General features: G+C 37.2%; 3 protein-coding genes across 4 annotated transcripts; 2 read left to right on the forward strand and 1 right to left on the reverse strand.

Annotated features, from left to right (window-relative positions):
* Positions 1 to 3,622: 3,622 nt before the first annotated feature.
* Positions 3,623 to 7,017, forward strand: LOC115989672 (zinc finger CCCH domain-containing protein 66). 2 transcript variants are annotated; one of them, XM_031113484.1, is made up of 2 exons: positions 3,623 to 3,856; positions 4,364 to 7,017. In XM_031113484.1, the coding sequence occupies exon 2, from the start codon at positions 4,402 to 4,404 to the stop codon at positions 6,523 to 6,525; it is 2,124 nt and encodes a 707-aa protein (XP_030969344.1). In that variant the 5' UTR covers positions 3,623 to 3,856; positions 4,364 to 4,401; the 3' UTR covers positions 6,526 to 7,017. The 2 variants fall into 2 exon arrangements, with proteins under 2 accessions (XP_030969344.1, XP_030969347.1); XM_031113487.1 differs by having other exon boundaries at positions 3,652 to 3,856; positions 4,410 to 7,017.
* A 1,609-nt stretch (positions 7,018 to 8,626) lies between these two features.
* LOC115953473 lies at positions 8,627 to 10,404 on the reverse strand. The gene is made up of 2 exons (XM_031071164.1): positions 9,211 to 10,404; positions 8,627 to 9,080 (listed from the first exon to the last, which is right to left on the reverse strand). Exons 1-2 carry the CDS (start codon positions 10,214 to 10,216, stop codon positions 8,722 to 8,724), a joined length of 1,365 nt encoding a protein of 454 aa, XP_030927024.1. The 5' UTR covers positions 10,217 to 10,404; the 3' UTR covers positions 8,627 to 8,721.
* Positions 10,405 to 22,061: 11,657 nt separating this feature from the next.
* LOC115953579 lies at positions 22,062 to 26,157 on the forward strand. Its single transcript, XM_031071318.1, has 3 exons — positions 22,062 to 22,941; positions 23,273 to 24,303; positions 24,523 to 26,157. Exons 1-3 carry the CDS (start codon positions 22,062 to 22,064, stop codon positions 26,155 to 26,157), a joined length of 3,546 nt encoding a protein of 1,181 aa, XP_030927178.1.
* The last annotated feature ends 1,466 nt before the right edge of the window (positions 26,158 to 27,623 follow it).

The raw sequence follows: 27,623 nt of genomic DNA on the forward strand, positions 1-27,623 counted from the left end.
TCAACGAGCTAGTTAGTAAGATCAAAGCTTGAATGTACGGAGGTTTTGCTATTTGGCTAGAGAGTTGTAGTGCATATGTTGCACAAGAGTTGCGTACCTTTGTTCTGGCTCTTTGTGTCTTTTTATAGGTCTTTGCCCCTCATTATGGGGGTAAATGCTGACCTTAATGGTCTTGATTTTGTTGGCAATAAATGCTGGGGTGTTATAGGATTTAGTATGCGTTTGGGTACAGATCTTTTTCTACGCGTTTGCGTTTGGCGTTTCCAAATGGTGGGACCCATGCTGCAGTAGCAACGCGTTCAGTGGAATGGCAGCAACTTTTTCATTAAACGTAGCAACTTTTTCATTAACGCAGTAACTTTTTCACTGGAACGGCACTATTCAGTGGGTCCCGTGCACTGTTCACAGGACCTACAAACCTCTTTATTCAGCAACTTTTTCATTAAAAATGGGTCCCACAGTACTATTTACACATTTAAAAATTATTTTGTTACAGTGTTTTCAGTTTTTAGCAAAATAAGTGGTATTCAAACGGACCCTTAATGTCCTTTTGCCTATTGGTCTGTCTGTTACGCTTTTGCTTGCTTATAAGGTGAGCTGTTAACCGTGTCAGTTTTGGGAAACTCCTTTAATGCTAACTATCATCGTCCATAAGAACGGGAGTAATTTATCTCTTCTCTAGTCGTCTCATGGACGATATTGATTTGTTTCCTCTTCACATAGTATATTAGAGTTTGTTCACTGCACTCACTCTCCCTATCAAGCTGCAAGACAAGTCATCAAGCTTGTGAGATGGAAAAGACCTAGCAAGGGTTGGGTGAAGTTAAATACCAACGACTCCTCCATTGGCAACCTGGGGCGAGTAGGGGGTGGGGGCATTATTTGAGATGACAATGGAATTTGGGTCCATGGTTAAATTGGTATAGCTAAAAGTTTTTTAGCCGAAATACGGGCCTTGAGAGACGACCTCTTCCTTTGTCAAAATCTTTTGTTTTCTACTATTGAGATAGAATTAAATGCCAAAGCTATAGTTAGCCTGTTTGCTAATCCAAATCCAAATTCTTCTAACAATGTTGTTTCTTCTTTCATGAATGAGTGTATATAGTTGGTTTCCTAATTTTTCCATGTGAGATTTAAGCTACGTTTGGATTCGGCTGAAATGTTTGCGTCTGCGTTTTTCCAAATTTTTTTTTTCACGCGTTTTTGAGACTTGCGGCTACTGTTCATGCACTGTTCGATGAACAGTAGTCGCAAAGTTGGACTTTTCAAACTTTTTTCAGCCAATCAGTGCACATTGTGTACTGTTCACGGACCCATAAATTTCACTTTTCAGCAACTTTTTTATTAAAAATGGGTCTCACGGTACTATTTACACATTTAAAAATTATTTTGCTACAATATTTTTTTGTTTTTAGTTTCAGTTTTCAACTGTATCCAAATGGACCCTTAACCATTACTTTTGAGAAGTGAATGGATGTGTAGATGGCCTAGTTAGATTGGGAAATTAAATTTTTTTTTTTTTGGTATGAAAGTTCACTTGTGGACTTATTAGATATTGCGGACCCAGACCAAATTGGATTGTTTGTCATGAGACCATTCTTGCTCTTTAGTTTTAATGAATTTTCTCTTCTAGTTCTACCAACCAAAAAACAATTTAAAAAAAAAAAAAAAAATGTTGTAGGGAAGGATAGAGAGTTTATTCCGACCAAAAATATGATAATTATTCCGACCATTCTAGAAACCATCGTAGGCTGCATTGTCAGGTCGATAGCTTCAAGAAGCAAGAATTCCTTGGTGCCCATTGCGCAACACATCCAAATCATAACTGATATCCTAGCAACCCATCTACTACCTCTAGATGACAGACAAATTAACATCGCCAACGTGTCCAATAAAACACAGAGTTTCAAAGAAATTCACTGCTTTTATAAGTGACAGCTCGTGACTGTAAAAAGAATTCAGCCACGAAGTACTAGTTGGGTCGGGAACAACTTAAAAAAAAAAAGAAAAAGAAAAAAGAAAACTTGGGTGAAGGAGGGTGCTAGTAGGTCCTCGTCATCCACAAGCGCCAAAGATTGCATAACGCGTGACAATATGGAATCTCAATACCTCCACTTTTGTGATGCCGTTTTTATTGGACTACTGACACGTGGCTATTTCTTAGTCTGGGCTGTGGCGATTAGATATAGATATTATGCACCGGTGGGCCCCTTCCTTGAATTTGGTTGTTGGGTTTCGCATTTCGGTTTCTTTTGAATTTGCATTTGCATTTGAGTTTTATTTTTTTAAAATAAAAATAAAAATTATTTTTAGTGTGCCCCAGCTTTGATAACCAATTAAATGGTACTAATTTTTATTTAAATCATCTATTGTTTACGGGTTTTATATTATTCTTTATCTTAATTTTATTTTAAATAATTTAACTTTCAATTTTTTAAAAATAAACTAATTTTTATGTTTTTATCTCATATTATATATAAGGTTAAAGTTTAGTTATAAACAACCTTACTCAATATTATTAAGGGAAATGCTAACAAGTGACCCTTAATAATTCAATTAAAGAAAATTTTTATAAGAAAAGAAAAAAAAAATAATGTTTTGATAGTTTTAGGACACTTGCTAGCATTTTGCAAGTAATGGACATATAAGAAAAATATATAATTCAATAATGAATTTGACAAAAAAAACTTTCTTCTTATATAAATAAACTATTAAAAATAAATAATTCTAAAGAAGATAGTTGATTTGTGTTTCATTTTCAACATTACACACTCAAAAAGAAAACAAAGACTAAGACAGTCTTGTGCCTTAAATTTTGATTATTTTATTAGTAGTGAATTATAGACAGTTTTGTTCCTTGAATTTGATGTTTCAAATATACTACTAACGAGTCAAGGTTATTATAAGCTCTTTCTCAAAGAAAAAAAAGAAAAAGGAAAAAAAGAAGAGGTTATTATAAGCTATGTTAATATCACAATATTTTATGAATTTTTATTGTAACTTTTTATGTGGCAAGTTGTAGCATTGTAGGTAATGAAAATAAATAATAGATACATGTGGGTTCATATTTACATCACTTACAACTCATTATGTGACAAGCTGAGATAAAAATTACATAAAATATTGTGGTACTAACATTACTCAGTCATTATACAAGGTCTATTATATTAATTTATTAGACTTTTGTTTATATAAAATTATAATAATATTGACGTGACAAGTTTGGATGCATATTGATCACAAAAAATTACTCATATATCTATCTATTTCATTTTTGTAATGCTAAATTCATGGAATTGTACATAATTCAAAAAATATTTGGATTAAAATCCGGTAAGCCTAAATAAGTAAAGTAATGATTCTACGTGAGAAAGACTGTAAATTTCTATGCAATTTTTTAATTTTTTAATCTTTATAAATGATAAATTATTGACAAGTTTATATTTTTTTTGAATAGTATATATTAAAGTTTATAATTAAAATTTTTTTTTAAAAAAAAACTGAACTGATAAGATATATATAATAGATTCTTTATAAAAAAAAAAAGAAAAAAGAAGGAATTGAGAAAAAAAAATACTAGTAAAAAAAATGGAAAAGAAAGAGGAATGGAGGAGCGTAGGTAGACTTGATAGGCTTGTCTTTTTGACCCATAGCACCATATAATAGAGAGAGAAAAGGAGAGAGAGGGAAAAAGCCTTTTCTCTCTGTCTTTATTTCTCTCTACTTTCTCTCCCTCCCTAGCTGTGTTCGTGTGTGATTCAATAACAACAAAGCAGAGAGGAACAACTAAAGCTGTGAGTTGTGACTAGTTTGTGTTTTGCTAGTCTTGCTCTATCTGCCATTTCTGTGCTCTAAGGTACTCTCTTGCTCTTATTGATACTTATATTTGGTGTTTCAATGAGTTTTTGTTACTGGGTTTTTGGGTCTAGTGGATAATTGAAAGCATTCTGTTTGGGTTTCTTAAGTAAATGTGAGAAAATGGTGTCATTTTAAGTTCTGGGTCTTTTGGTTTTGATGGGATTATTGTGTTTTTGGTTTCTGAGAGAAAATATTTGGTTGTATTTTGTTGGGATTGTAACAGATTTTTTGTTTCGTATTGGCTTGAATTTTGGTTATAGTTTTATGAGTATGTGGCTAAATGAGTTAAAGATTGAATATGTTTTTATGTATTAAACGTTTGGTACAATCTATTTGGGTAATTAATTTATTGTATGTTCATCAAAGAGTGGAGCTTTATGTCTCTCTTTCTGCATCTATGTACTTTTTCTATGAGTGCAGCTTTTCTTTCTAATTTTGCTCTTTTTCTTTGTATGTAAATTCTGGGATACCATTTATGAATATCTATTTCTTACAAATTTTGTAGAACGAGACTGTGTGAAGGTCTGAAAGAGAAGGATTTCCATGTGCAGTGGGTCAAAGAGGAAACCTTCTCAAACAGGTTTCAGCATGGCGGGTGGGTTTGAGAAACAAGAGGCTTTGCAACCTCGCTTTTCAGTTTTGCTTGAATTATCGGCCTCTGATGATTTAACCGGTTTCAAAAGTACTGTGGAGGAAGAGGGTCTTGATGTTGATGAGTCAAGCTTGTGGTATGGGAGGAGAAATGGGTCAAAGATGATGGGGTTTGAAGAGAGGACACCCCTCATGATTGCTGCCATGTTTGGAAGCAAGGGTGTGCTGAATTATATACTTGAAACCGGTCTTGTTGATGTTAATAGGGCTTGTGGTTCGGATGGAGCCACGGCACTTCATTGTGCTGTTGCTGGGGGCTCTCCTTGTTCAGTTGAGGTTGTTAAGCTCTTGCTTGATGCTTCTGCTGATATTAATTCTCTTGATGCTAACGGAAAAAGACCCGGTGACTTGATCACCCCAGTTTCAAGTCCAGCCTTTAATTCTTGGATGAAAAAGTTGGAGGTCATGCTGAAGGTCTTTACTGGTATTGAGGAAACATTTGGTCTGCCTGATCAAATTGGTGATGAAATGGAAGGACCAGAACAGCTAGAGGCTTCATTGCCTTGGGTCTCAAAGGATGCAACTGAAAAGAAAGAGTATCCAGTTGATCTCTCTCTTCCGGATATCAAGAATGGGATTTATAGCACGGATGAATTTAGAATGTATACGTTCAAAGTCAAGCCTTGCTCAAGGGCTTACTCACATGACTGGACGGAGTGTCCATTTGTTCATCCGGGGGAAAATGCCAGGCGGCGTGATCCTAGGAAATACCATTATAGTTGTGTCCCTTGCCCTGAGTTCAGAAAGGGGTCGTGCAGACAAGGTGATGCTTGCGAGTATGCACATGGTATTTTTGAGTGTTGGCTTCACCCTGCTCAGTATCGTACTCGTCTCTGTAAGGATGAGACAGGATGCACCAGAAGGGTCTGTTTCTTTGCTCATAAGCCGGAAGAGCTTCGCCCTCTTTATGCTTCCACGGGTTCTGCAGTGCCCTCTCCTAGATCTTTCTCAGCCAACACTTCTCAGCTGGATATGGGGTCTATCAGCCAACTTGCCCTTGGTTCTCCGTCCAGCATGATGCCCTCAAACTCAACACCACCCATGACTCCCTCTGGAGCCACTTCTCCTATGGGTGGAACCATGTGGCAGAACCAGTCAAGTCTTGTGCCCCCTACCTTGCAGCTTCCTGGTAGCCGGTTGAAAACTGCTCTCTGTGCTAGAGATATGGAATTAGACCTTGAATTGCTTGGGCTTGAAAACCAACGTCGCAGGCAACAGCAGTTGATGGATGAGATATCTGGTCTCTCCTCCCCATCTGGCTGGAAGAGTCCTATGTCCAATACTTCAGCTTTTGCTGCCTCATTGGGCGATCGAACTGGGGAGTTGAATAGGCTTGGGGGAGTGAAGCCGACTAACCTTGATGATTTTTTTGGTTCTCTAGATCCTGCCCTTATGCCTCAATTTCAGGCACTTTCACTGGATGTCTCAGCGCCCCAATTGCAATCTCCTACTGGGATGCGCCAGAACATGAACCAGCAGCTCCGATCAACCTACTCTACTGGCCTTTCTTCCTCTCCTGTGAGGGCATCTTCATCATTTGGTGTTGACCCATCTAGTGCCGCTGCAGCTTTGACTTCAAGGTCTGCTGCTTTTGCAACGCGGAGCCAGAGCTTCATTGATCGAAGTGCTGTGAATCGTCATTCTGGTGTTTCTTCACCTCGTGCTTCTGCATCTGTAAGGCCTTCTGCCTTTTCAGATTGGGGCTCCCCTGATGGCAAATTGGACTGGGGACTACAAGGAGAAGAGTTGAATAAGCTGAGAAAATCAGCTTCATTTGGGTTCCGAAGCAGTGGCAGCAGTTATGCAACAGCTGCAGCCATGATGCCAGCAACTGTCAATGAGCCGGATGTCTCTTGGGTTCAGTCTCTGGTGAAAGATGTCCCGCCTGCAAAACCTGGGCAGTTAAATTTTGAGAAGGAGCAGCAGCAGCAGTGTCATCTTGACACTGGAGACTTGGAGATGCTCCCAGCCTGGGTGGAGCAGTTGTACAAGGAGCAAGAGCAGATGGTGGCATAAAGCATATTCAACCCCCAGAATTGCTACTATTTTAATCTTTTAACTAGTTTTTTGCCATTTTTTGAATCTTTATTGATATTAATCATAACTAGGTGGAAGGACTAGAGAAGAGGAAAAAAGAATATACCCCTAGGGAGAGAACAAAGAACTTGGGCAGCATGAAAGGTTTCTGCTCATACAAATATTAGGTTCTTAAGAATAATAGGTTTTAGGTTTTTCTTATTAGCCCATTTTTCTCTTGTTTTGGTTCATGTCTTTCTTAGAGTTTCTATTTTCATCCCAAGTTGAAAGATGTCTGAAGCATAGGATCTTTGGTGGGTGAGATTAGAGATGCTGATAAATACTTAATATGTCATTTTGTTATTGAAAATCGTAGGCGTAACAATGTCTTGGGTTATATTGTTGGTGGGGTTGTATACATAAAATGTATTTACAAGGTGTTTCTTTGATAAATTAATCTCTGTTTCTAATATGAATTTGATGTGATGCTTTCCTTCTCTGGAAAACAGTGATTTAACCTTTGGTTCTTAATAATTGGTGGGATGGCTCTTCCGAACTCATTTGACCACCTTTATGCTGTTAATGTGTTTCCAGGTAGTTGCTAGCACTAGGTACTGTGGTATGGGAGTTACCTATCATCTACAATAGCTTTAGCTGGAGCCAAATGAAAATGGATATTACTTTCATTTCAACTTTCTAGCTGTAGCTTGAGATTGATATTTCATTCTCTCTTCTTTTCCTCATCTCTCCTCTCTGTTTCCCACCTATTTCCTTTTTGAATATTGCGCATTACTTTCGGCATTCAAAAGGCAAGATTCATTGGCTGCATAGTTTTCCAAAGGGAGAATGTTTAAGCACTAAAGAAAAAGGCAGTACCAATCCCAATAACCAAACTTGGCGTCTTTAAATCAACTTTTCTTGTTAGGTATGGCATATGATATTGGTAGGCCGTCATCCAGTGCAACCTGTGTCATTGTTCTTCAATCCTACCAACTGAACCACAGTGAATTCAACAGAGAGAAAGGAAAAGAAAAAAAAAAAAAAAATCAAATCAAATTGAAGCTTCACCAGGGCATTGCCTTGCCATTAACATTTAGGTAGGACTTTATTTGGTTAAGGAAGTTGGATTCTTTTTCGTGGTATTTGTTTTTAGTAATGTCAAAAATATTATAAATTTAACTATATACTATTTTAAAACTAATGATTTTGAAACTTACTAATCACATTTATTGTCAGATTAATTTGTAAATTTTATATAGCAAATTTGTAGCATCTTTTTTATGAGGCAAATTATTTTCCATTTCTTTCAAAAAAAAAAAAAAAAAAAAAAAAGAGACCGTCTAGTTGGCTTGCATAACCAATAATATTAATACCATGCTGAAAGTGATTTTTCCAACCTGGGTCGCTTCGCATTAGCCTTTTTAAAATGCTGGCTTGCGAAGAAGTTGGCTTGGAGAGCTCGGGAGAAAAGTTCTAGAACATCCATCGCACTTGCAACTTTGCAAAAAGAGACGTTATTAATTACTCCTAATTTAATATATACAATAATCATTAGCTGTCGAATCATACTAATGATTGGGTTAGTGGAGATTACTTTTTGAGTTGGTGGCTTTCAAAAAATGCCTAAGTGTCAGAAGAACAGGATTTGTTGAAGGATTATGCTTTAAATTTGTGGATTCACATAAAGTTGGGAACATGTGATGTAGGTGTAGCCACTATGAGTGATTTTGAACTCAATACACTCACATAAGTCACATTTCATGTTGGTTTAAGCCTTATCAATTATCACAACACCAAACACCGGTTCACAATTATGCAATTATTTATTTCTTTTCAAACTTTCGGATTTGAATTCAATAGGTCTGTTTTATGACGTACAGTGAATGTCAACGGCAATCTTTATCTACCTAGCTTTAAATAATTTTCAATACTAATTTAACTACAAATTCTCTCTCTTGTGGCATACATTTTGGTCCAATTATACATTATTAACTACAGTGACCTAGTCATTTAGCCAAAAAAATAAAAATAAAGACTACAGTGACCTAGTCTTGGATTAGAGGATTTAAATTCAAATTCGATTTCTACATGATCAACTAAAGAAGAAGAAAAAAAAAAAAAAACTTTCTTTGTAGAGTTTATTGTAAATGCGAAATTTACAAAGGTTGTAGTAAAAGTCTTACAAGATCAAATTTTTCATTGAAGTCCAACTAATTGACCTACCAGCTCGTCTAGTAATCGATCAAGAATTTCCAGCTCAATATTTGCACCAATATCTTCAAAATCTTGATGCTTCCCTATTCTCCCGTATACCCAATTTGAATGAACCAACTCAGCACCAGTCAGTGTGAGAATTTCACCCCACATTTCCTTGTAGTTTTGGCTGTGGCACTCTTTCTTCTTTGTGCCATGATATTTGCCTTCAATATTCTTTGTTTTCATCTCATCATCACCTATCAAATTGTTGTCCTTTCGTGGAGATTGCTGCTTGTAATTTTCAAGCTCCGGGGATAACTTCCTTCGTGACCTTGAATCAGCCAAACTCGAATCTTCTTCTGTTAATAAATGTTTCAATTAGTGGCAGCAATTATAACATAAAAGTTTTTTAATTGGCATAGTTGATACAGAAACTATATGAAGCTTAATTGGAAAAAACTTGGTACTTTAAAAGATGAGGTAACAAACCTGATCTTGAAACTTGAGGATCAAAAAGGAAATGATCAAACTCAAGAACAGAAACCGGGCTCGAATCTTCGGAGCTTCCATCAGATTCTACCATTTGAACTAGACATGGACTGGTTTTCTTCTTCTTCCTCCTTGGTTTCCCTTTATGGAAGACTTCATTGTGGCTAACGGGTTTGGACGATTTCACAGCTTCCGAGGCGACAACAACATGTGGTTTTTCATGGGAGTTTTTGGCAGGAGAGGTAGTGATAGTTGAGTCTTTAACATTATTGCATACCTTCTCAACAGGCTTGTCACTGACTGAGATTCTCTTACTCTGCTTCTCCTGCTCATTCAAATAATTTAAAACCTTTCTGCTGGTTCCTTGATCCCCTTTGTTGTAGTTCTTCTTTTTCTTGTTCTTCTCTGACACCCTCTCTGTTCTATTCTCCCTGTTTTTACATCTTTCTGCTCGTCTTTGCTTCAATTCTCCAAAACCCATTTCAGATTTCCCCCCTTCTGATCTTAACTCTTTACTTTCACCTCCATTTTCGAAGCTGAGTACAAGAAAGTTCTCGTTTTCAAGCTCGAGAAAGGTTGGCAACTCTCGGAAGGACAACGTGGATTTGACCCTTCGATGCTGCCCTTGCATTTGATCAAACCCGGCCAAGTGATCAGCTGAATTCATGGATCGGCTACGTGAAATTGAATTTGGGCTTGAATTATGTAACAAGTTGATCTCTGGCATCGACTCCAAACCCATAAGCCTTGCCACTATCCCAGGCGCAGTGGTAGTCTCAATACTTTCCTTGGCCTTCAATTCATGATCTTTATCACATAACACAGAATCAACTTCTTTGATTTGATCTGAAGGATGTGTAGGAAGGTTGCCAGAGCAGAGAATTCGGCGCAAAAGACCGGCTAGACACCCGGCAGTGGCACTCTTTGAATTGCACATATTTGCATCAAAAGAGGTGATAGTGGATGAACATGATGAAAAGGAAGGAGAAGAAGATAACGACTTCATGTTGTAGGAACCAAAAAAGTAAAGAAAAAAAAAAAAAAAGAGTATTATGAAAGAGAAATAGTAGTGAGTTGGGTCTAAGGAGTTTCAACTTTCAAGTTGCTAACGGCAAAAGTAGTAGTAGTTGTAGTTCGAAGGACAAAAAAGCAATGAAAAGAAAGAGAGATTTGAATTTCATTTGTTCATCATGATCAGAGAAAAAGAGAGCCAGAGAGTGTCTAAAAAGAGTGTGTGAGTGTAAGAGGTGGCGGGCTTTGCATTTGAATGTGGCCACTGTCCAAGTAGTCTCAGACAAGTGTTCAGAAACATGTTGCCACGCGCGTTGTAAAGTCTGTTTGTACAATTTGTATTCTTGTGGTGATAGCTCAAACATGCAGCACGCTCTAAGGGCGCGTTACCTTAGCTAGCGTACGATGCTGCCGTTCAGGGACGGACCTACACCATGCAAGAGGGGGGCCATTCCCTCCCCTCCTCCCCCCCCCACATTAAAAAAAATAATAATATAAAAAAAATTAAGATTTGTCCTTTTATATATATATATATATATATATATTTGTCTCTCCTCCTTTAAAATATTTAGATATTGACCTACAAAAAAATAAATAAATAAATAAAATTTATGCCCCTTTAACTACAAAACCAAAATAAAATAAAAATCACACACAAAATAAGAAACACTTATTTTGTATGTTATACTTGTTGATGTGTTTTATAATATGAAATGTTTAAGAAATACTTATTTTGTAGGTAGTATTTTGTTGTATATGAAATAAATATTAGTTTTTATTTTCATAAATTTTTTTTTGGTTTTAAACTTTGGCCCCCCCCAGATATGAATCCTGGTTCCATCCCTGCTGCCGTTAGCATCTTAGAAGTTAGAAAGGAAATAAAAGAGAGTTGCTTTAGGTTTGGGTTCATAGTGTATGATGTAGGAGACAATATAGGAATGCTATACTGCTACGAGTGCTTATGTGTGAAATGGAGATTGAATTTTCTCTAATACTCTCTGTTTGAAGTTGTAGTTTTATGATGGGGTTTAAGGAGAGATTTGATGGTGATGGAGATGTCTACGAGTATGTCAGACAGTCAGAGAAATTGGTATGGTCACTGCGTGATGAAATGAAATTCTTTTGGGTTTTGCAATTTGCAGCCGAAGAAATTGACCTTTTTGAGAATTGTTCAAACTGAGCTTAAACAGTAACCACTTCCTTGTGTGGGAGAGAGGAGCTGGTCCCTGGAGGCTAATCACTAATACTAATGCAAATGCAAATGCAAATTTGCAGTGCCTAATTATGCGTTCATTTTCTTGTTGGTGGGGATTCAAAAAAAAAAAGTGTTAATAGGTTTTGGACTTATGTATCTTTTTGCTGGTTGAGTTTGTTAGGTGGTTGTGTTGTGATGACATCGAGTGTTTGTTCCTACTCCATTTGATTAAGGGATTTTAATGCTTTTAGAACTCTTCACACTTGTTTTAAGAGCGTTACAGTTTGGTGGTTCTAGGAATCATTTATTGTTGCCTTGTAACACTTTAAACTTTATTGGATTGGCTTTTGGATTAGAGTTTAAGTTAGGACTTAGGAGAGTCGAAACCATTACTCACATTCACATCGAAAGTGAAGAAGGCTACTGCCTAGCGGCTTGTTTAGAAATAGTGCTTACAGAAGAGAAGGAAACTATCAAACTAATATGCTAAATTGGTTAAATTTGGAGTGATGTGATAAGAGAAAAGATGATGGTCTATTTATGCTTTTAAATACAGAGAAAACTCATTATTTAGAGGCAGAGGCCAAGATTAATTTTAAACTTATAAACATGTAATCTTATATAGATATAAGATTATTCTTTATTTTTTAGAAAGAAAAAAAGATATAAGATCATTCTATATCACAATATTACAATTTTTAAAAAATAAATAAATACAATAGAATTTGAAACCTATGACATTGTTACAAAATCATTGTCTTTTCATTCTTATCATCATTATTTTATTTTACAATTTTCACATTTTTTATTAGAAAGTTTTGGCACAAATCAATGAGATATATGGGAAGTATTATTATTTCTCAAACAGTTTCCTAGTCGGTGAGAACAGTTCTATTCCACATCATCTGTTTGGGAACATGTCACTGAGTCACTGACACAATTGTCTTTGTCGCTTGCCCGTTGTCTAACGCTACTTACTAGACCCTTGACAGGTGAGATCAACAGAATGCAAGATATGTAGTTGTGTACCACTACTTTCAGAAAAAAAAATATCATATGTAGACAAAAATTTTCAATTTCGAGCTTTCACCGCCACTGGTTAATACAACGACAAAAGCAATGTACACCAATTTAGGGAATGGATTAGATAATATGGGTGCAAGTAAGTGCAGAAATAAAAGTTCCAACTATATATTTAGCCAAAAAAAGAAGAAGTTCTAACCATTTAAATTGCATATCACTTCCAAGATCAGAAAGAGCTCAAAATTTGGATTTGGATCCAACATGCAATTACCGTTTTAACGTGACAAAGAATAGTTAATAAGATAAAAATTTAGTCTCAACCCTTTTTTTTTTTTTGAGATAGAGTTTCAATATATGGCGTCCGCTCCTGATGATAGCTCTTTATCATCAGATCAAAACATCAATCAGTTTTTGGTGTAGGCGGATCAAAACATCAATCAGTTTTTGGTGTAGGCGGGGATTGAACCCCAGATCTCTTATTCAACTATTAAAAACTTTACCAATTGAGCTAACTAGAACCCACCAGTCTCAACCCTCTAAAATGCTATTAAATGCACCAAATTATAATCTCTCAAAATATAAGCCCTTGTTAAAGCCCAATAGAGTAGCCAATGGAGGCAGCTAAACTCCGAGATTGATAGAAGATGGAAAAAAATAATAATAAAAAATAAAAACTCTAGTTATAGTCCACCAAACTCATTTACTTATATGTTCCTAATTCTATGCTGTTAGTATGGGTGATTCTAGTCATTAACGTCTAAAGTGATCATTTTTTTTCTCAAAAAAAAAATTAAAGTGACAGTCCACCAAACTCATGTTACAAATATGTTATTAATTCTATGTTGTTAGTATGGGTGATTTTAGTCACTAACTTCTAAAGTGGTCATTTCCCCCTCCCCCCACCCAAAAAAAAAAAAAGATTGTTCTTACTCCCTAAAATACTTGAAGTAAGTAATTGATTTTAGTCCCTAACGCTTTTTTTTTTTTTTTTTTTTTTAAATAAAATAATCCCTAAAAAACTTAAAGTGATGTTTTAGTTTGGCCACGTGATCTAGAAGACTAAAAACAAGCACTTTCAACTTTAAAGGCTAAACTCACAACTATATTAAACTTTAAGGACCAATGGTATATTTAAGTATTTCATTTATTTAAAAAACATAAATTACATTTATTTTAAGTTTTCAAAATAAGTAACCACTCTTATATTTTTTTTTTTTTAAATATATAAATGACTTTTAGGTTTTCCCCCTAACACACAGAGGACAAGCATGCAAAGTTTTCTAGGTGTGTCCAACAAGAAGACAACAAGGATTTTGGGTGACTATGCGTCTTAGGTTTGAAGATGATGCCCTCTTAAGGTTGCCGAGAGAGAGAGAGAGAGAGGGGACTTTACAATTTATAGCTTTGAGTTGGAGAAAGAGGAAATGACATGTGCGTAGGTTTGGACTAACTGGGTTACCATGGAGTTCGTCGAGCATCATAGCTGCTTTGGGGATTGTTTATTTTAATTTATAAGTGTTAAGACCTTAGTGTGTTGGCCAATTTCATGTCAAATTTATATATAATTATAACTGTCAATTTCAATGTATCTTGTATTTTGTGGGTATTCAAGTTGTATTTGAGTTAGTAAGGTGGAGAGTGTAAGTGATGAAGTGGAGTTGAAGTCTGCAAAATTTCTCACCTTTGAAATTGGGTCTATAAGGCAAATTGGTGATACAAGTTTTAGATTTGAATGGTTTCACCCCTTACTTTGTTGGTACAAAAATTTACGTACTTGAGAGAAATAAGTTATTTTCTTCTTAGCTATTCTAGCCTATGCCCTTGCTATATATATTCTCATTTTCCATGAATTTTAGTGATTAATAAAATACCTAATTCCCATCTGAAGAGCTAGAGGGAGACCTAAACCCTAGAGCTTAAACCTTTTGATTCTCTCTACCTTCTCCCTCTCATTATTGCCAAATTCTATGAGAGGAGATTAAATCCATTACATACAAAGAAACCTTTTGAGTTCTTCATGAGGTTTGGTTCTTAGGAATCATTGGAGAGCAATACCAAGTCTTCAAGAGGTCTTGGAGTGATCAAGGAGACTTGATCATGCGGTTAGTGGTTTAAGTTGCGAATCCAGATGCTAAAATAGATAAAGACTTAAGGAGTTAGTTGTTAGTGGGAGCTCAAAGGGCTTGGGTACATCTTTGCTACATTACTTGGAGGGTTTTGTGAGTAAATCGTACCGCAACTATCTATTATAGTGGATCGTTTTAGCTGTGAGGCCATGGAAATGTTTTTACGACCGATACTCGGGCTTTCCTCCTGCACATATCGTGTTATCTTTGTGATGATTTTCAATGAGTTTTTCTTTATACATGATTATATCAGCATCCACGCTTAGTTTCACCAGATAATCACTTTAATTCAGACTAAATTGTAAGATGACTGTAAAACTAACTAATTCATAATTATCATTGCAAACCCTTAGTGCGATGGTCACTCTACGAATATAAGTGCTTGTGGGGTGTAGAGGGCAAGAGCCAAAATTCAAGTCTCTAGAAGGGAGCTTCACACACATATACACTTTTTTTTTTTTTTTGACATCCAAGATAGAAGTATATTAATGAAAAGAGAAAGAAAAGTACAAAAGGAAACTTGGGTGTGGGGCTGTGTTACAGAGGGCAACCAACACTTAGCTACCTATAGTTCACATTAGCCCCAAGTAAAAAACGAAAAAAAAAATAGAAAAAGTATAAAAAGGACAGCGGTGCAGAAACATCACGTCCGCTATTTTTGGACAAGGTCTTTAATGAGTTTTTGATATTCCTCCATGAGAGATGTGGCTTGCTTAAAAATCTCCTCAGGATGGGACTGTGTACTCCGGAACTAAACTTTATTGCGTGCATTCCATAGTGACCATGCAACCATAGCCCACAACTCAAACTCCTTGCTCGATAGTCTCTCTAACATCAGCCTCATTAGTAGGAAGAAGTTCATGGCCAAAAAGTTTGTTTTTTGTATCTTACCCCGAACTAGGGCCCATACGTCGTGAGTGAAAGGGCATTCCCATGAGATATGTCTCGTGGTTTCTTCTATCTGACCATATATAGTACAGATGAGATCAACTTGTACCGTTTTCCAAAAGAGGTTTGCCTTTGTCGGAAGGATATAAGGACAGGCTCTCCAAACAAAGGTAGGATGTGGAAGAGAATATGGGCCACACACATAAATACTTAGATTAAACTAAAGTAAAATTTCTATTTTTGAAAAAAAAAAAAGAAAAAAAAAAAATGAAGTCTTAATTTATTTGGAATCAAAATCATTACCATAGTTAAATTTGGTAATTCTCAATAAGATTTGATAGCTAGGCTCACCCTATGGGCCCAATCCTTTGACCTAGGCCCAAAGATTTTTTGGTTAGGCTTGGTTGGCCGATGGGCATCTTTTCCTCAGAAATTATTAATGCCAACATACAATGTTAATTTTTTTTTTTTTATAGGAACAGCAATGTTAATTCTATCTGTGGGGCCCGGCCCAGAAATAATGGGCTATTCCAAATTCAGGCCCGTCCGAGGAGCGTCCTGTCCGAAGAGAAACCACATATGAAGCATTACTCAATCCTAATAAACGCCAAGGAAACCTGTCCGAGGAGTAACTCCTCCTCGGACATCACGAAGCCCAGACGAGGAACTCTCCCCAGCCATTTCAGTTCATCCTCCCAACATATAAAATGAATAAAATCCAAAATATCTCATGGAGAGCCACCACCACATTAATTGCGCCCCAACCACCCTCTTGGCCGCATTAATGAGGAAAAGACCTCTGAACAGTACCGCCTTGGCCTCTGCAACTCACAAAGGGAGAGATGAGGGCGTCTGATGGGACAGGTACTCAAGTAGATGCTTAGATGATCAACAAGTGTAAGGTTGAGATGAGAGGAGGGGAACTATATAATGTAGTGGAGTCCCTCAAAGAAGAGGACGGAAAAAAACTGTATTATGAACTGAAGAAATAGAATTATACGTGAGAGATCCATTCTTGTGCTTTTGTTTTCTGCAACAATACTGTCCATGTATCAGACCGAAGAGGCTCACTGAGGCTAAGTTCTTTGACCCATCCTCTACAAATATTTATTGTGGGTTGCGCTTTGGACCAAGGCCTGGTCAATAGAATTTGGGTCAGGAAAATCGTGCAACTACACTATCATTCAATGTTTATTTTTAGTCTTTTTCCCATATATTTTCTTGTTGGGGAAATTCATCTTCTTATCCTCTTACAAAATCTAAAAAGTGGTTTTTTTTTTTTTTTTAATATATATATATATATATATATAGAAAAACTCTAACGTAATGATAAGATTTGAATCCATGATAATATGAGGTTACCGTTAGAACAAAACAGTTGTACTACACATACCAAAAGAATTGGCCGTGGCACCACCATTTCCGTTGCTTTGCTAATGATGCTAATTTAAGGTTCTATGATTTTATTTAAAGAAATAATAGAAATAAAAATATATGAAAAGGTTTTTTTTCAATTAATCCTTGAATTACACTTATCTTTCTTTTTTTCCCCCTTTTTATGGGACTTACACTTAATAAGTGTGAGAAATCCTTACTAACGTGGTTATTATTATTATTGTAGGGATAAAGCGCCCAAAAATGGATATTGGGTCGTGGGCCATATCCAAGAACATTAAGAGCATGTTTGGATAGCATGAAAACTGAGTGATATCACTCAGTTTTCATGATCCTTCATCCAAACCAAGTGGGTCCCACGGATGACCATCTGTTTGGCTTAGGGTGAGTTTGGTTCGGCTTTTTGTAAAAGTGCATAATGAAAAAGTTGAGTTTTTAAAAAGTGTATGATGAAAAAGTGCATTTTCAAAAAGCTGAGTGTTTGGTAAAAACTGTTAAAAAGTGCTTTTTAAAAAAGCTGAGTGTTTGGCTAGCATTTACAAAAGTGACAATTAGAGGGATAAATTACCAAAAATGACAATGTATATATAAGGGAGTTTATTTCATACTTTTTTTTTTTTTTTTTTTTTGGATATGAGTTTGGTTCATATTTAAAAATCAACTACTTCATCATACTTAAATCAATTTTTCTCTTTCTAAAAAAATTATTTTTTTCTCACCAATATTAGCTAATAATAACCTACCACTTAAGATTTATTGTGAAAGTATTGTGAAAATATTGTGATAAAAATTAATACTGATTTTAATTTTAACATACTATTAAAATTATTTTTTTCTCTTTCTAAAAAAATTATTTTTTTCTCACCAATATTAGCTAATAATAACCTACCCCTTAAAATTTATTGTGAAAAAATTGTGATAATATTTCATTCTTCTTTTTTCCTTTTTTTTCCCCTCTTTTTTTATCCTCCACACACGGCATTTCTTTTTCTTCTTTTTTTCCGTCTTTTTTTCTCCTCCACACACGTACCCATTCTCTTTTCTTTTTTATCCTTCCTTCCTCCTTTTTTTCCCTGCCATTCCTCCAAACTCCAGAACATTCAGAGCTCTCCTTCTTCGTCTTCTTTTTTTTCCCCCCAACCCCTTTTCTCTTAGCACTTCGTCTGTTGGTTCTTGGTGGAATCCATAGCGTCCCACTCAGGTTCTGGCGATGTAGAATCCATCAGAGTGCGCGACGAAGATGAGGCAGTGGAGTTCGGAGACGGTGAGTGGCTGAGAGGGAAGGGGTTGGAGATCGAAAATGGGATCGGAGTCGGAGTCAGAGTCGGAGTCGGAGGGTTTGATTGGGAGGGGTTCGCCGATTTGATCGAACCCAGAGTTCGGTGTTGTTGACGCATTCGGCTTCGATTTCGTCCTGTAATTCTATCATTTTGCTATATTCTGATGTTTTTTTGTTTTGCATTTTGAGGAATCCTAATTTGCAAGGGATTGATTTTTTTTTTTTTCCTTAGCTGATTTGGGAATTTGTTATAGATTTTTTTTTTCCTGTTTGGAGAGCAGAGAGATGAGATGAGAGGCGTGAGAGTGGAGCTTCAGGCGTGAATTGATGAGGACTTTTTATCAGGGTAATTTGGTAATTGAGTAACCAGCCCAACGGATACCTTAAACGCGCATGCGCTTTTTGGCTTATGGACCTCCAGCGGTCCATAAGATTTGCGCGTTCTCAGTGCGTTTTTTGCCTTGGCTCAAAACTCAGCTTTTTCCAAAAAGTTGCGTTTTGGGCTGAGCCAAACGCACAAAACTCTCCAGCTTTTTAATAAATGCGTGTTTCAGCTCCTAAAAGCTTAAACAAACGGGCACTTAGTTTTGGATCATTGTTTTCATGACTCAAATACTTAAAATTTTGGATGTGGATGATGGAAAATGAAAACAGGATTTTGGTGTTTTCAGTTTTTGAGAATTGAGTTACAATGGCATGATGGTAATTTTCCTCACAAGTTGGCCCCCACGGTCAGAGTGTTCATTCTTTAGGTTTCGAGAGTATTCTGGTCATTTTTTGGGGTTCGGTGGTATTTTGGTAATTTTTGGGTTTCGGGGATATTTTGATTATTTTTGGGTTTCGAGAGTATTTTGGTCATTTTTTGGGTTTTGGGGGTATTTTGGTCTTTTTTTTTGGGGTTCGGTGGTATTTTGGTCATTTTTAGGTTTTAGGGGTATTTTGGTCATTTATGGGTTTCGGGGGGTATTTTGGTCAATTTTAGATTTAGGAATATTTTGGTCATTTTTTAAGATTTTAGAGTACTTCGGTCATTTTCACTTTAGTGGCATTTTGGTAATTTTGATAGTTGGAAAATTGGGTGAGTTGGGATTTACCCATAATAATTGGGTTGGGTTGAATTTGGGTTAGAAGCAATTAGTTAAATGGGTAAATAAGTTTTATATATCCAACTCAATTATGCTCACCCTAAACCCACTCATTTGACACCCCTAACAGAGTAGAATTGAGTCAGATAATGGCAATGACAACATGGCCGTAAAAAAATAGTAACAAAATTTTGAAAGCGAACTATTCATCTAGCATGGTTGACCAAAAATGATATTGCATTCTTCAGCATATAAAAAGATATATTGCTTTTGGTTTCGATTTCATTTTCCCATATATGTTCTGCATTTAGACAAGATGTCAGAATTGTTCTTATTAGGCTCGATCCACTTATTATTATTATCATTCGTTATTCTCTTCTCCTCTCCACGATGTTTTGTGTGTGCATATGATGTCACATATTCTCCTCTCCTCGATGTGTTTTGTGCATAGAGATTTGGGCTTCACTTTTTTTGGATGGTACCGGTAGGGGTGGCTATTCGCAACTTGCTAAGGACTGTAGAGAGGTAAGATGAGAAATATGATTAAAAAAATTTTATTTTAAAAGAAAACAACGAATTTATCTAAATAATAATAAATAAATAAAAAATAAAGTTATTATAGCTGTTGAGCAGAATTTGTAGTATTTTTTGTGTTAAAATCTTAGTCTTTATCTAGTGTTTTGTGTGTGTATTAGGATGGCCATGGGTTGAGCTTCTTTGAACTTGATTTTGACAGCCCAAACCCCATACCCAACCCCACTTTGAGAGCAAGATTTTCTTTCCGCTCCCTTGGGTAATGGGTACCCAACCCAATCTAATTTGAAAAAAAAAAAAAAAAAACTAAAAGATAGGGTTGAACCCCGGTCGTTGCCCCATATTTACAAGCACTTATACTTATGGAGTGATCATCACATCAAGAGTGTGCGATAGTTGGGAATCAGACCTAATGAAGCTCATATTGGCAATAAAAAATTAAAATTTTCTCTTTCTAATTTTCTATTGCAAACAAACTTAAGGAGTTAAGATTAGTAATTAAACAAGAGTCATGTTAACAGATGTCCATAGGGCAATTATTAATAAATAATAATAAGAAAGTTTTGATAACATTTTTATGAAAATATAAAATGTTGTTAACAACATTTATTGTTTTATTATTCTCTCAATAAAATGTTTCTATAAATAGAGGCAAAGAGTTTAGAATTCTCATTTCTCTCTGCTAGCCAAAGTTTCTCTCTGAAACTTCTCCTAGAGAGTAGAATTGCCGTCCCTTCCTCGGAAGGTTGTCTTGTACCTTCAGATAACAAGTTTATCTAAAGGTTTTGTGGGTTTCTTTTTTTGGGGAGTGGGAAACAGTAATACAGTGTGGAAAACATTTCTTTGGTCTCTTGGTCTCTTATGGATGATCTTACAAAAACATTGGATCGGTCTCTCTTTATCTGAGAAGGAGGGACCTGGTCTCTGTCTAAAGAAAGAACAGGCAGTAGAAGAGTTCTGTCTAGCTGCGAAGTTTTTAACGAAGCGGGCGCTCAATACAGATGCCATTGCCAAGACTTTCCAACCTTTATGGCGTTGTTTCAAAGTTACAAATATGGGCAAGCACGTTATACTATTTACGTTTGATAACAAATATGAGGTGGAACGGATCCTATCTAGTGAACCTTGGAGCTTTGATAAGCACTTGATAGTGCTACAACGTTATGAGAAGGACAGCAATATACAAACTATGGATTTTAACAGAGTGGTTTTTTGGGTACAAGTACACAATATTCCTTCGAGATTTATGAACCAGAGGTAGCGGAACAAATCTGTGAGCCCATTGGAACGATCTGTAGACCTCAAAATGCACCAAAGGGAGATGGTGGAGGTTTCATGCGGGTGAGAATAGAGATAGATATTACACAACCTCTCTGCCGAGGAAGGATCATATCTCTGGAAGATGGTCAAAAACATTGGATTTCTTTCAAGTATGAGAGACTACCACACTTTTGCTACTGGTGTGGGCGTCTCACACACGATGATAGAGATTGTGAACGTTGGATTGATAGTGAAGGAAGTCTATCCACTGAAGATCAACAGTTTGGCTCGTGGCTGCGTGCACCACCCTTCTCGGCGTCGCGGAAGAATGTAGTGATTGTCCCAGGTCTCTACTCAAAAAAATCTGGGAATTCCACGACAGCGCCATCAGCTCCACCACCTAAACCATCAACTACGGCGGTTCCAGAGACAGTCTCAACAGTCACAAATGCTTATCCCGATAAGGCATGTGCTGAAGCTGCGGATTGTCATAATTCCTTTCCTTTTTCGGAGGCATTAAATGGCTCTATGGCTAAATTGTCAACGGAAGATACAGACCATGAAAAGCAGGGAGTGCTAAAATTTTCAAGACGACAAGAACACATTAATGAGGATGAATTGTTTTCGGCGAAATTGTCGGAGATTGATCAAGAGTTACAAAAGTTTGATTCTGCAGAACAAATTCTTCGGGCAAAAAATCAGGAGGTATTTAAGGAAAAGATATTGAAAGCAGGGGATATTATGTCACAACCCGGGGAAGATATTGCACAGTCTGTCACAAATATCTCTCCTAAAAATCAGCCCTCAGCAGTGCTATCTGATATTTCCAATTACTCACAGCCTACAGTGGGTAAGAAAGTTGCAAATTGGACGCGTCAGGTGAGGACTAAAAATGGAACTGACACAATCATGGAGGAAGTGGTGGGGCAGAAACGTATTTTGAAAGAAGGGAATATTCATGGAGGGTTACCAACTAAAAAACGGGTGGTTTCACAAAATGAAAAAGAAAACCAGAAGATATTGGCGGCGGCTAGACTCCAGCCCTGCCAGAAGCAATGAGTCTCCTTTGTTGGAACTGCCGTGGGCTTGGGATCTCACGGACAGTTGATCAGCTCATGAATTTGGTACGGGCTAAAGATCCCTCCGTCGTGTTTTTAGCCGAGACATGGACGGATGAAGCAAGGCTAATACAAGTACAAGAGCGATTGAAATTCAAAAACAAATTTATAGCCCCTAGGAGGAATCAGTCAGGGAGCTTGGTAGTTTTTTGGAAGGAAGATTTTGACCTCACAGTTGAAACTTTTTCAAAGAATCACATTGACACTACGATAAAGAAGAACACTGAGGAAGAATGGAGATTTACAGGCTTTTATGGTGAGCCGGATACACGAGATAGACATGAAGCTTGGTTAAAACTGAGATCTTTGAAGAACCGTGGGTCGGCTCCTTGGCTTTGTGCGGGTGATTTCAATGAAATCACCAAACAATCTGAAAAAAGAGGGGGACGGATTAGACCTCACAGTCAAATGCAACCGTTTCGAGACGTGTTGGATGAATGTGGCTTTATGGACACGGGATACATTGGTCCTCAATTTACCTGGCATAAACACTACGCTGGGTACACAGTGTGGGAGCGACTAGACAGGGCGGTAGCGACGAACGATTGGTTTGAAAAATTCCCGGACACTAAGGTTTATCACTTAGATGTTACTACATCTGATCACAAGCCTTTGTGGGTTGTTCCGGAGATCATGGAGAGTTACCAACAGCGCCCTTTCCGTTTTGAACAAATGTGGATGACAGAGAGTGGATGCAGTGACACTATAGAAGCAGTTTGGAGGAGTGGGGATTTTGACCCACGGTCTATCAAGTTACTAAACAAGGTGGACAGGTGTGGTATTGCTCTTACAAAATGGAGCAAGATGAACTTTGGAAGTATACGGGCTGAGCTTAAGAAAAAAAAGGAAGCTACTACAACAAGCCGAGAGAAGGGCTATACAAGGGGGTAGCACGGTATGGATGAGAACTTTGGAAAGGGATATCAACGACTTGATGGATAAAGAAGCAAAAATGTGGGCTCAACGAGCTCATGTATCTTGGCTGAAGGACGGGGATCGAAATACGAAATTTTTTCACACAAAAGCTTCACAAAGGAGGAGACGGAACTATATAAAGGGGCTTTATGATAATAATAACAGGTGGTGCACACAAAAACAGGGGATCATTGATACTGTGGTTGACTTCTATTAGTCACTGTTCACTTCAGCAAATCCAGATAGCTTTGATGAGGTGTTGGACGAAATACCACACTTGGTAACTTCATATATGAATGCCCAGTTGACAGACACGTTTTCAGCAGTTGAGGTGGAAGCGGCCTTGAAGGAGATGGCACCGTTAAAGGCCCCAGGGCTCGACGGAATGCCACCGGTATTTTACCAAAGCTATTGGTCACTTGTAGGCTCCGATTTCAATGAGGCGATCCTTCACTATTTGAATACCGGCTCCCTACCCCAATCTTTATGCCACTCTTTCATCACACTCATTCCCAAGGTCAAGAACCCAGAACTTATCTCTCAATATAGACCTATCTGTTTATCTAACGTGCTTTTCAGGGTCTTCTCCAAGGTTTTGGCAAATAGACTAAAATCTGTTTTGCCGGGACTAATCTCAGAGCATCAATCTGCTTTCTTGACGGACAGGCTCATCTCGGATAACATTATGGTGGCCTTTGAGACCTTGCACTACATGCGAAACCACAGTTCCAGGAAAACAGGATTTATGGCTCTAAAGTTAGATATGAGCAAAGCGTACGACTGTGTGGAATGGCCATTCATGGAAAAATTGTTGATAAAAATGGGCTTCAACGAGAGATGGGTCCAACTCATGATGATGTGTATTACTTCAGCAACTTACTCAATCCTAATCAATGGAGAAGCACAAGGGCATATTACTCCAACTAGGGGACTTAGACAGGGCGATCCACTATCTCCCTATCTTTTTCTTCTAAGCACGGAGGGGCTGCATGGTTTGATCAAAAAGGCTACAGCAGTGGGGGATATTCGGGGCATCTCAATTTGTCGAAGTGGCCCTAAATTAACTCATCTGCTATTTGCGGATGACAGCCTGGTCTTTTGTAGGGCAACAGTGAATGAATGCCAAAAGCTAATGGAGATACTCTCAACCTATGAGAGAGCATCGGGGCAGAAGATAAATAGGGACAAAACAAATCTTTTTTTTAGTAAATCTACTTCACAGGATATGCAAATGCTGATCAAAGACACCACTGGAGTTCCTATTGTACAACACTATGAAAAATACCTGGGATTGCCATCTTTTGTGGGTTGAAAAAAGAAAGAATGTTTTGATAATATCAAGCAGCGGGTATGGAAAAAATTGCAAGGCTGGGAGGGCAAACTTTTATCACAAGCAGGGCGCGAAATCCTTATTAAGGCTGTGGCTCAAGCTCTGCCTACGTATTCGATGTTGTGTTTTAAACTCCCTGTGGGTTTATGCCAGGATATTGAAGCGCTGATAAGGAGATTCTTTTGGGGCCAAAAGGGTGATAGCCGAAAAATACACTGGGTTAAGTGGCAGGAGCTGTGTAAATCCAAGAACCAGGGGGGAATGGGTTTTAAGGATTTAGCAATGTTCAACGATGCACTCCTAGCAAAACAAACTTGGCGGCTACTCCATGACACAAACTCTCTATTCTACCGGGTGTTTAAGGCGAAATTTTTCCCAAATAGCTCAATCATGGAAGCCTCAGTACCATCTTCTTCGTCATACGCTTGGAGGAGTATAATCCATGGGAGGGATGTTATCAAAAAAGGATCGGTCTGGAGAATTGGGAATGGGAAGAGCGCACAGATTTGGGGTGACAACTGGCTTCCAAGTAGGCACCAACCCCAAATAATTTCACCGTGTTTGCAGGCTAAGCAAGACATGAAAGTTACTCTGCTTATTGACCAGGAAAACAGAGGATGGAGAGATGAATTATTAAATCGATATTTTTTCGATTTTGAAGCAGAACTTATCCGGACAATCCCAATATGCAGATTTGAGCAAGATGATACGTTGATATGGCCCCACACTCCTAACGGAGAGTACACAGTGAAATCTGGGTATAGCTTTCTCCAAACAGAAGCTCAACTACACCTACCTGGCCCATCTGACCCAGGTATGATCAAACCTCTTTGGCAGGCGATATGGAGGATGAATGTGCAAAGTAAGATTAAGAACTTAGTGTGGCGAGCATGCCGTGACGCTTTACCATCCAAACAGAATTTGGTCAAGCGAAAGATTCTTACTGATGCAACTTGCGACATTTGTCAATCTGAAGTGGAAGATGGTGTACATGCTTTCTTCAAGTGCCCAAAAATCTCAGCTCTTTGGGAACAGGTGCCCGTATGGAAGGTGGATGTTTTAAAACGATGTCCAAATTTCATAGACTTGCTGGGATGTATTTTTGCAGAAAACAGGGACCCGGAACTATTCTCTACGGTGGTATGGTTTTTTTGGAACCAGAGAAACAACTTGCGGCTTGGCAAAGGGTCAATCCCTCTGGACCAAGTGTTGCAGCAAGCAAGAAACAAACTGCAGGAGTTTCAGAGGGCTCAGACCAGAACAGGGGCTGCATTGACAAGACACAGCTCTTCACAGTGGCAGCCACCACCTAGCTCGGTTTATAAGATAAACTTCGACGGCGCTCTATTCATGCAGGAACAGCGAGCTGGCATAGGGGTAGCCATTCGAAATAAGAACGGGCTCATCATGGTTTCATCCTCTCAACAGATTCCCCTCCCAGGTACAGTGGTTGAAGTAGAGGCATTGGTAGCAAGGAAAGCTCTAGAACTAGCTCTTAACTGTGGTCTTGATAGAGTAATTCTTGAGGGTGATTGCAAAATTCTCATGAAGACTCTCCAGACGGCCTCCAAGTCCCTGGCACAATTTGGAAAGATTGCGGAAGATATACGAGTTTATGCTTCAATGTTTCAAGATATAAGTTTCTCACATGTACGTAGGAATTGTAATTCAGTTGCTCACTCATTAGCAAGAAGAGCAATTCTTTCGCCTCATTTTTTAGTCTGGATGGAGGATGTTCCACCAAATGTTGAACCGGTTTTTCAGGCTGATTTAAGGAGCCTACCTTAATAAAAGTTCCTGAACTCTTTCTCAAAAAAAAAAAAAAAAAATAGAGGCAAAGAAATCCATGAATTTCAAAATCAGTTTTAATGGGGTCAAGAAAAACTATCGTTTTTGTTTGTTATTGATTTAACTATGCTATCAGATCAAATAAGTACTAAGTAGCGTAATTACCAACGCAAATTCATTAATCTTGATCTATTTGATAGTGACTATGCAAGTTGTCAACACATTCTTTTCTTCTTCTTTTTTATAGGAGTTAACACATTTCTTAGGCTTTGCTTGGAAGGAGGGAATGTCATAGAATGGAAATGAATCATTTTAGAATATTCTTCCATTCTCTTGTTTGGGAGTTTTAATAGAATGAATGGAAAGCCCATTCCCTTGTTTGGGAGTTTAAGTAGGAGGGAATGGAATGGGTAGGAGTGAACACTCATTCCTTCTATTCCCTTAAAACTTCAAATTTTCATTCTCCCAAAATTGGGAGGAATTGAAGGAAATGAAATTAGATTTAATGATTTCTTTACTAAAACTTCCAAAATACCCCTGTATATTAAACTTTTTATTTTAAAATAGGAGTCTAATAGTAATATTGTCATAAAATAATTCCGTTCCATTCCTTTCATGTTGCTCCCAAACAAAATTACTTACATTCCATTCATTTTCATTCCTTTATTTTAAAACATCCAATTAAGGTTACTTAATTCCATTCCATTCTTTTCCATTCATTTCTCTTACTTAAATACATTCCATTCAATTCCATTCCTTTCCATTCCCTTATTATTATTCCATTCCATTCCATTCCATTCCATTATGAACTTCCAAGCAAAGCCTTAAAGTTTACCATGATTCTAAAAAGATATTTTTAAAAAATTCCTTATGTTTACAATGCCATAATTAGTACTATACCGAAAATTTTCAATTATATACCTATATAGAAGATGCAATCTAAATTTAAAACTTCTGCCATCCATGAATTAAGAAATGAATAACATTTAACTTTATAGAGGGGCTGGACATTTGTTAAAGTTTGGTGTGGGAGTAAAAGTACCGTTGGATTGACAAGGGAATAATTGGCAGTTTATACACCCAATTATGGAGAATACAACATAGTAAAGACCAGAGGTGATCCAAGCCCTTTGGTGAATCATAATAATATGATCTAATATATGATAAATTAGAAAATTTACCTACATATTGATTCGGAGAAATCTCTCCCAACTCTTTATGTGAAGACTCATAAAGAAAAAAAATCTATATATATATATATATATTATTAAATTAAGTCATATGACTCGTTAAATAAGTAGCGTAACTAAAGTACTTGGATAGTTTTATTAATTTTCACATAATGAGATGAAAAAATTTGGGGTTGTTTAATAGTGTATTTTGAACAACAATTTTCAATATTTAAATAACATTACATATATTTTTACACAATTTTACGACCACACATATTTCTAAAAATATGAAGA

Source organism: Quercus lobata, chromosome 1, assembly GCF_001633185.2.
Source record: "Quercus lobata isolate SW786 chromosome 1, ValleyOak3.0 Primary Assembly, whole genome shotgun sequence".
In the NCBI taxonomy this organism is placed as follows: domain Eukaryota; kingdom Viridiplantae; phylum Streptophyta; class Magnoliopsida; order Fagales; family Fagaceae; genus Quercus; species Quercus lobata.

Bases quoted from the DNA above. Each gene is read 5' to 3' on its own strand.
- LOC115989672 (XM_031113484.1), top strand. From the start codon at position 4,402: ATGTGCAGTGGGTCAAAGAGGAAACCTTCTCAAACAGGTTTCAGCATG.
- LOC115953473 (XM_031071164.1), bottom strand. From the start codon at position 10,216: ATGAAGTCGTTATCTTCTTCTCCTTCCTTTTCATCATGTTCATCCACT. The intron at 9,081-9,210 runs GTTTGTTACCTC...ATTTATTAACAG, and splicing joins TCCTCAAGTTTCAAGATCAG to AAGAAGATTCGAGTTTGGCT.
- LOC115953579 (XM_031071318.1), top strand. From the start codon at position 22,062: ATGAGTCTCCTTTGTTGGAACTGCCGTGGGCTTGGGATCTCACGGACA. The intron at 22,942-23,272 runs GTATACGGGCTG...TGTTCACTTCAG, and splicing joins GAGCAAGATGAACTTTGGAA to CAAATCCAGATAGCTTTGAT. The intron at 24,304-24,522 runs GTACAACACTAT...GGTTTATGCCAG, and splicing joins ACACCACTGGAGTTCCTATT to GATATTGAAGCGCTGATAAG.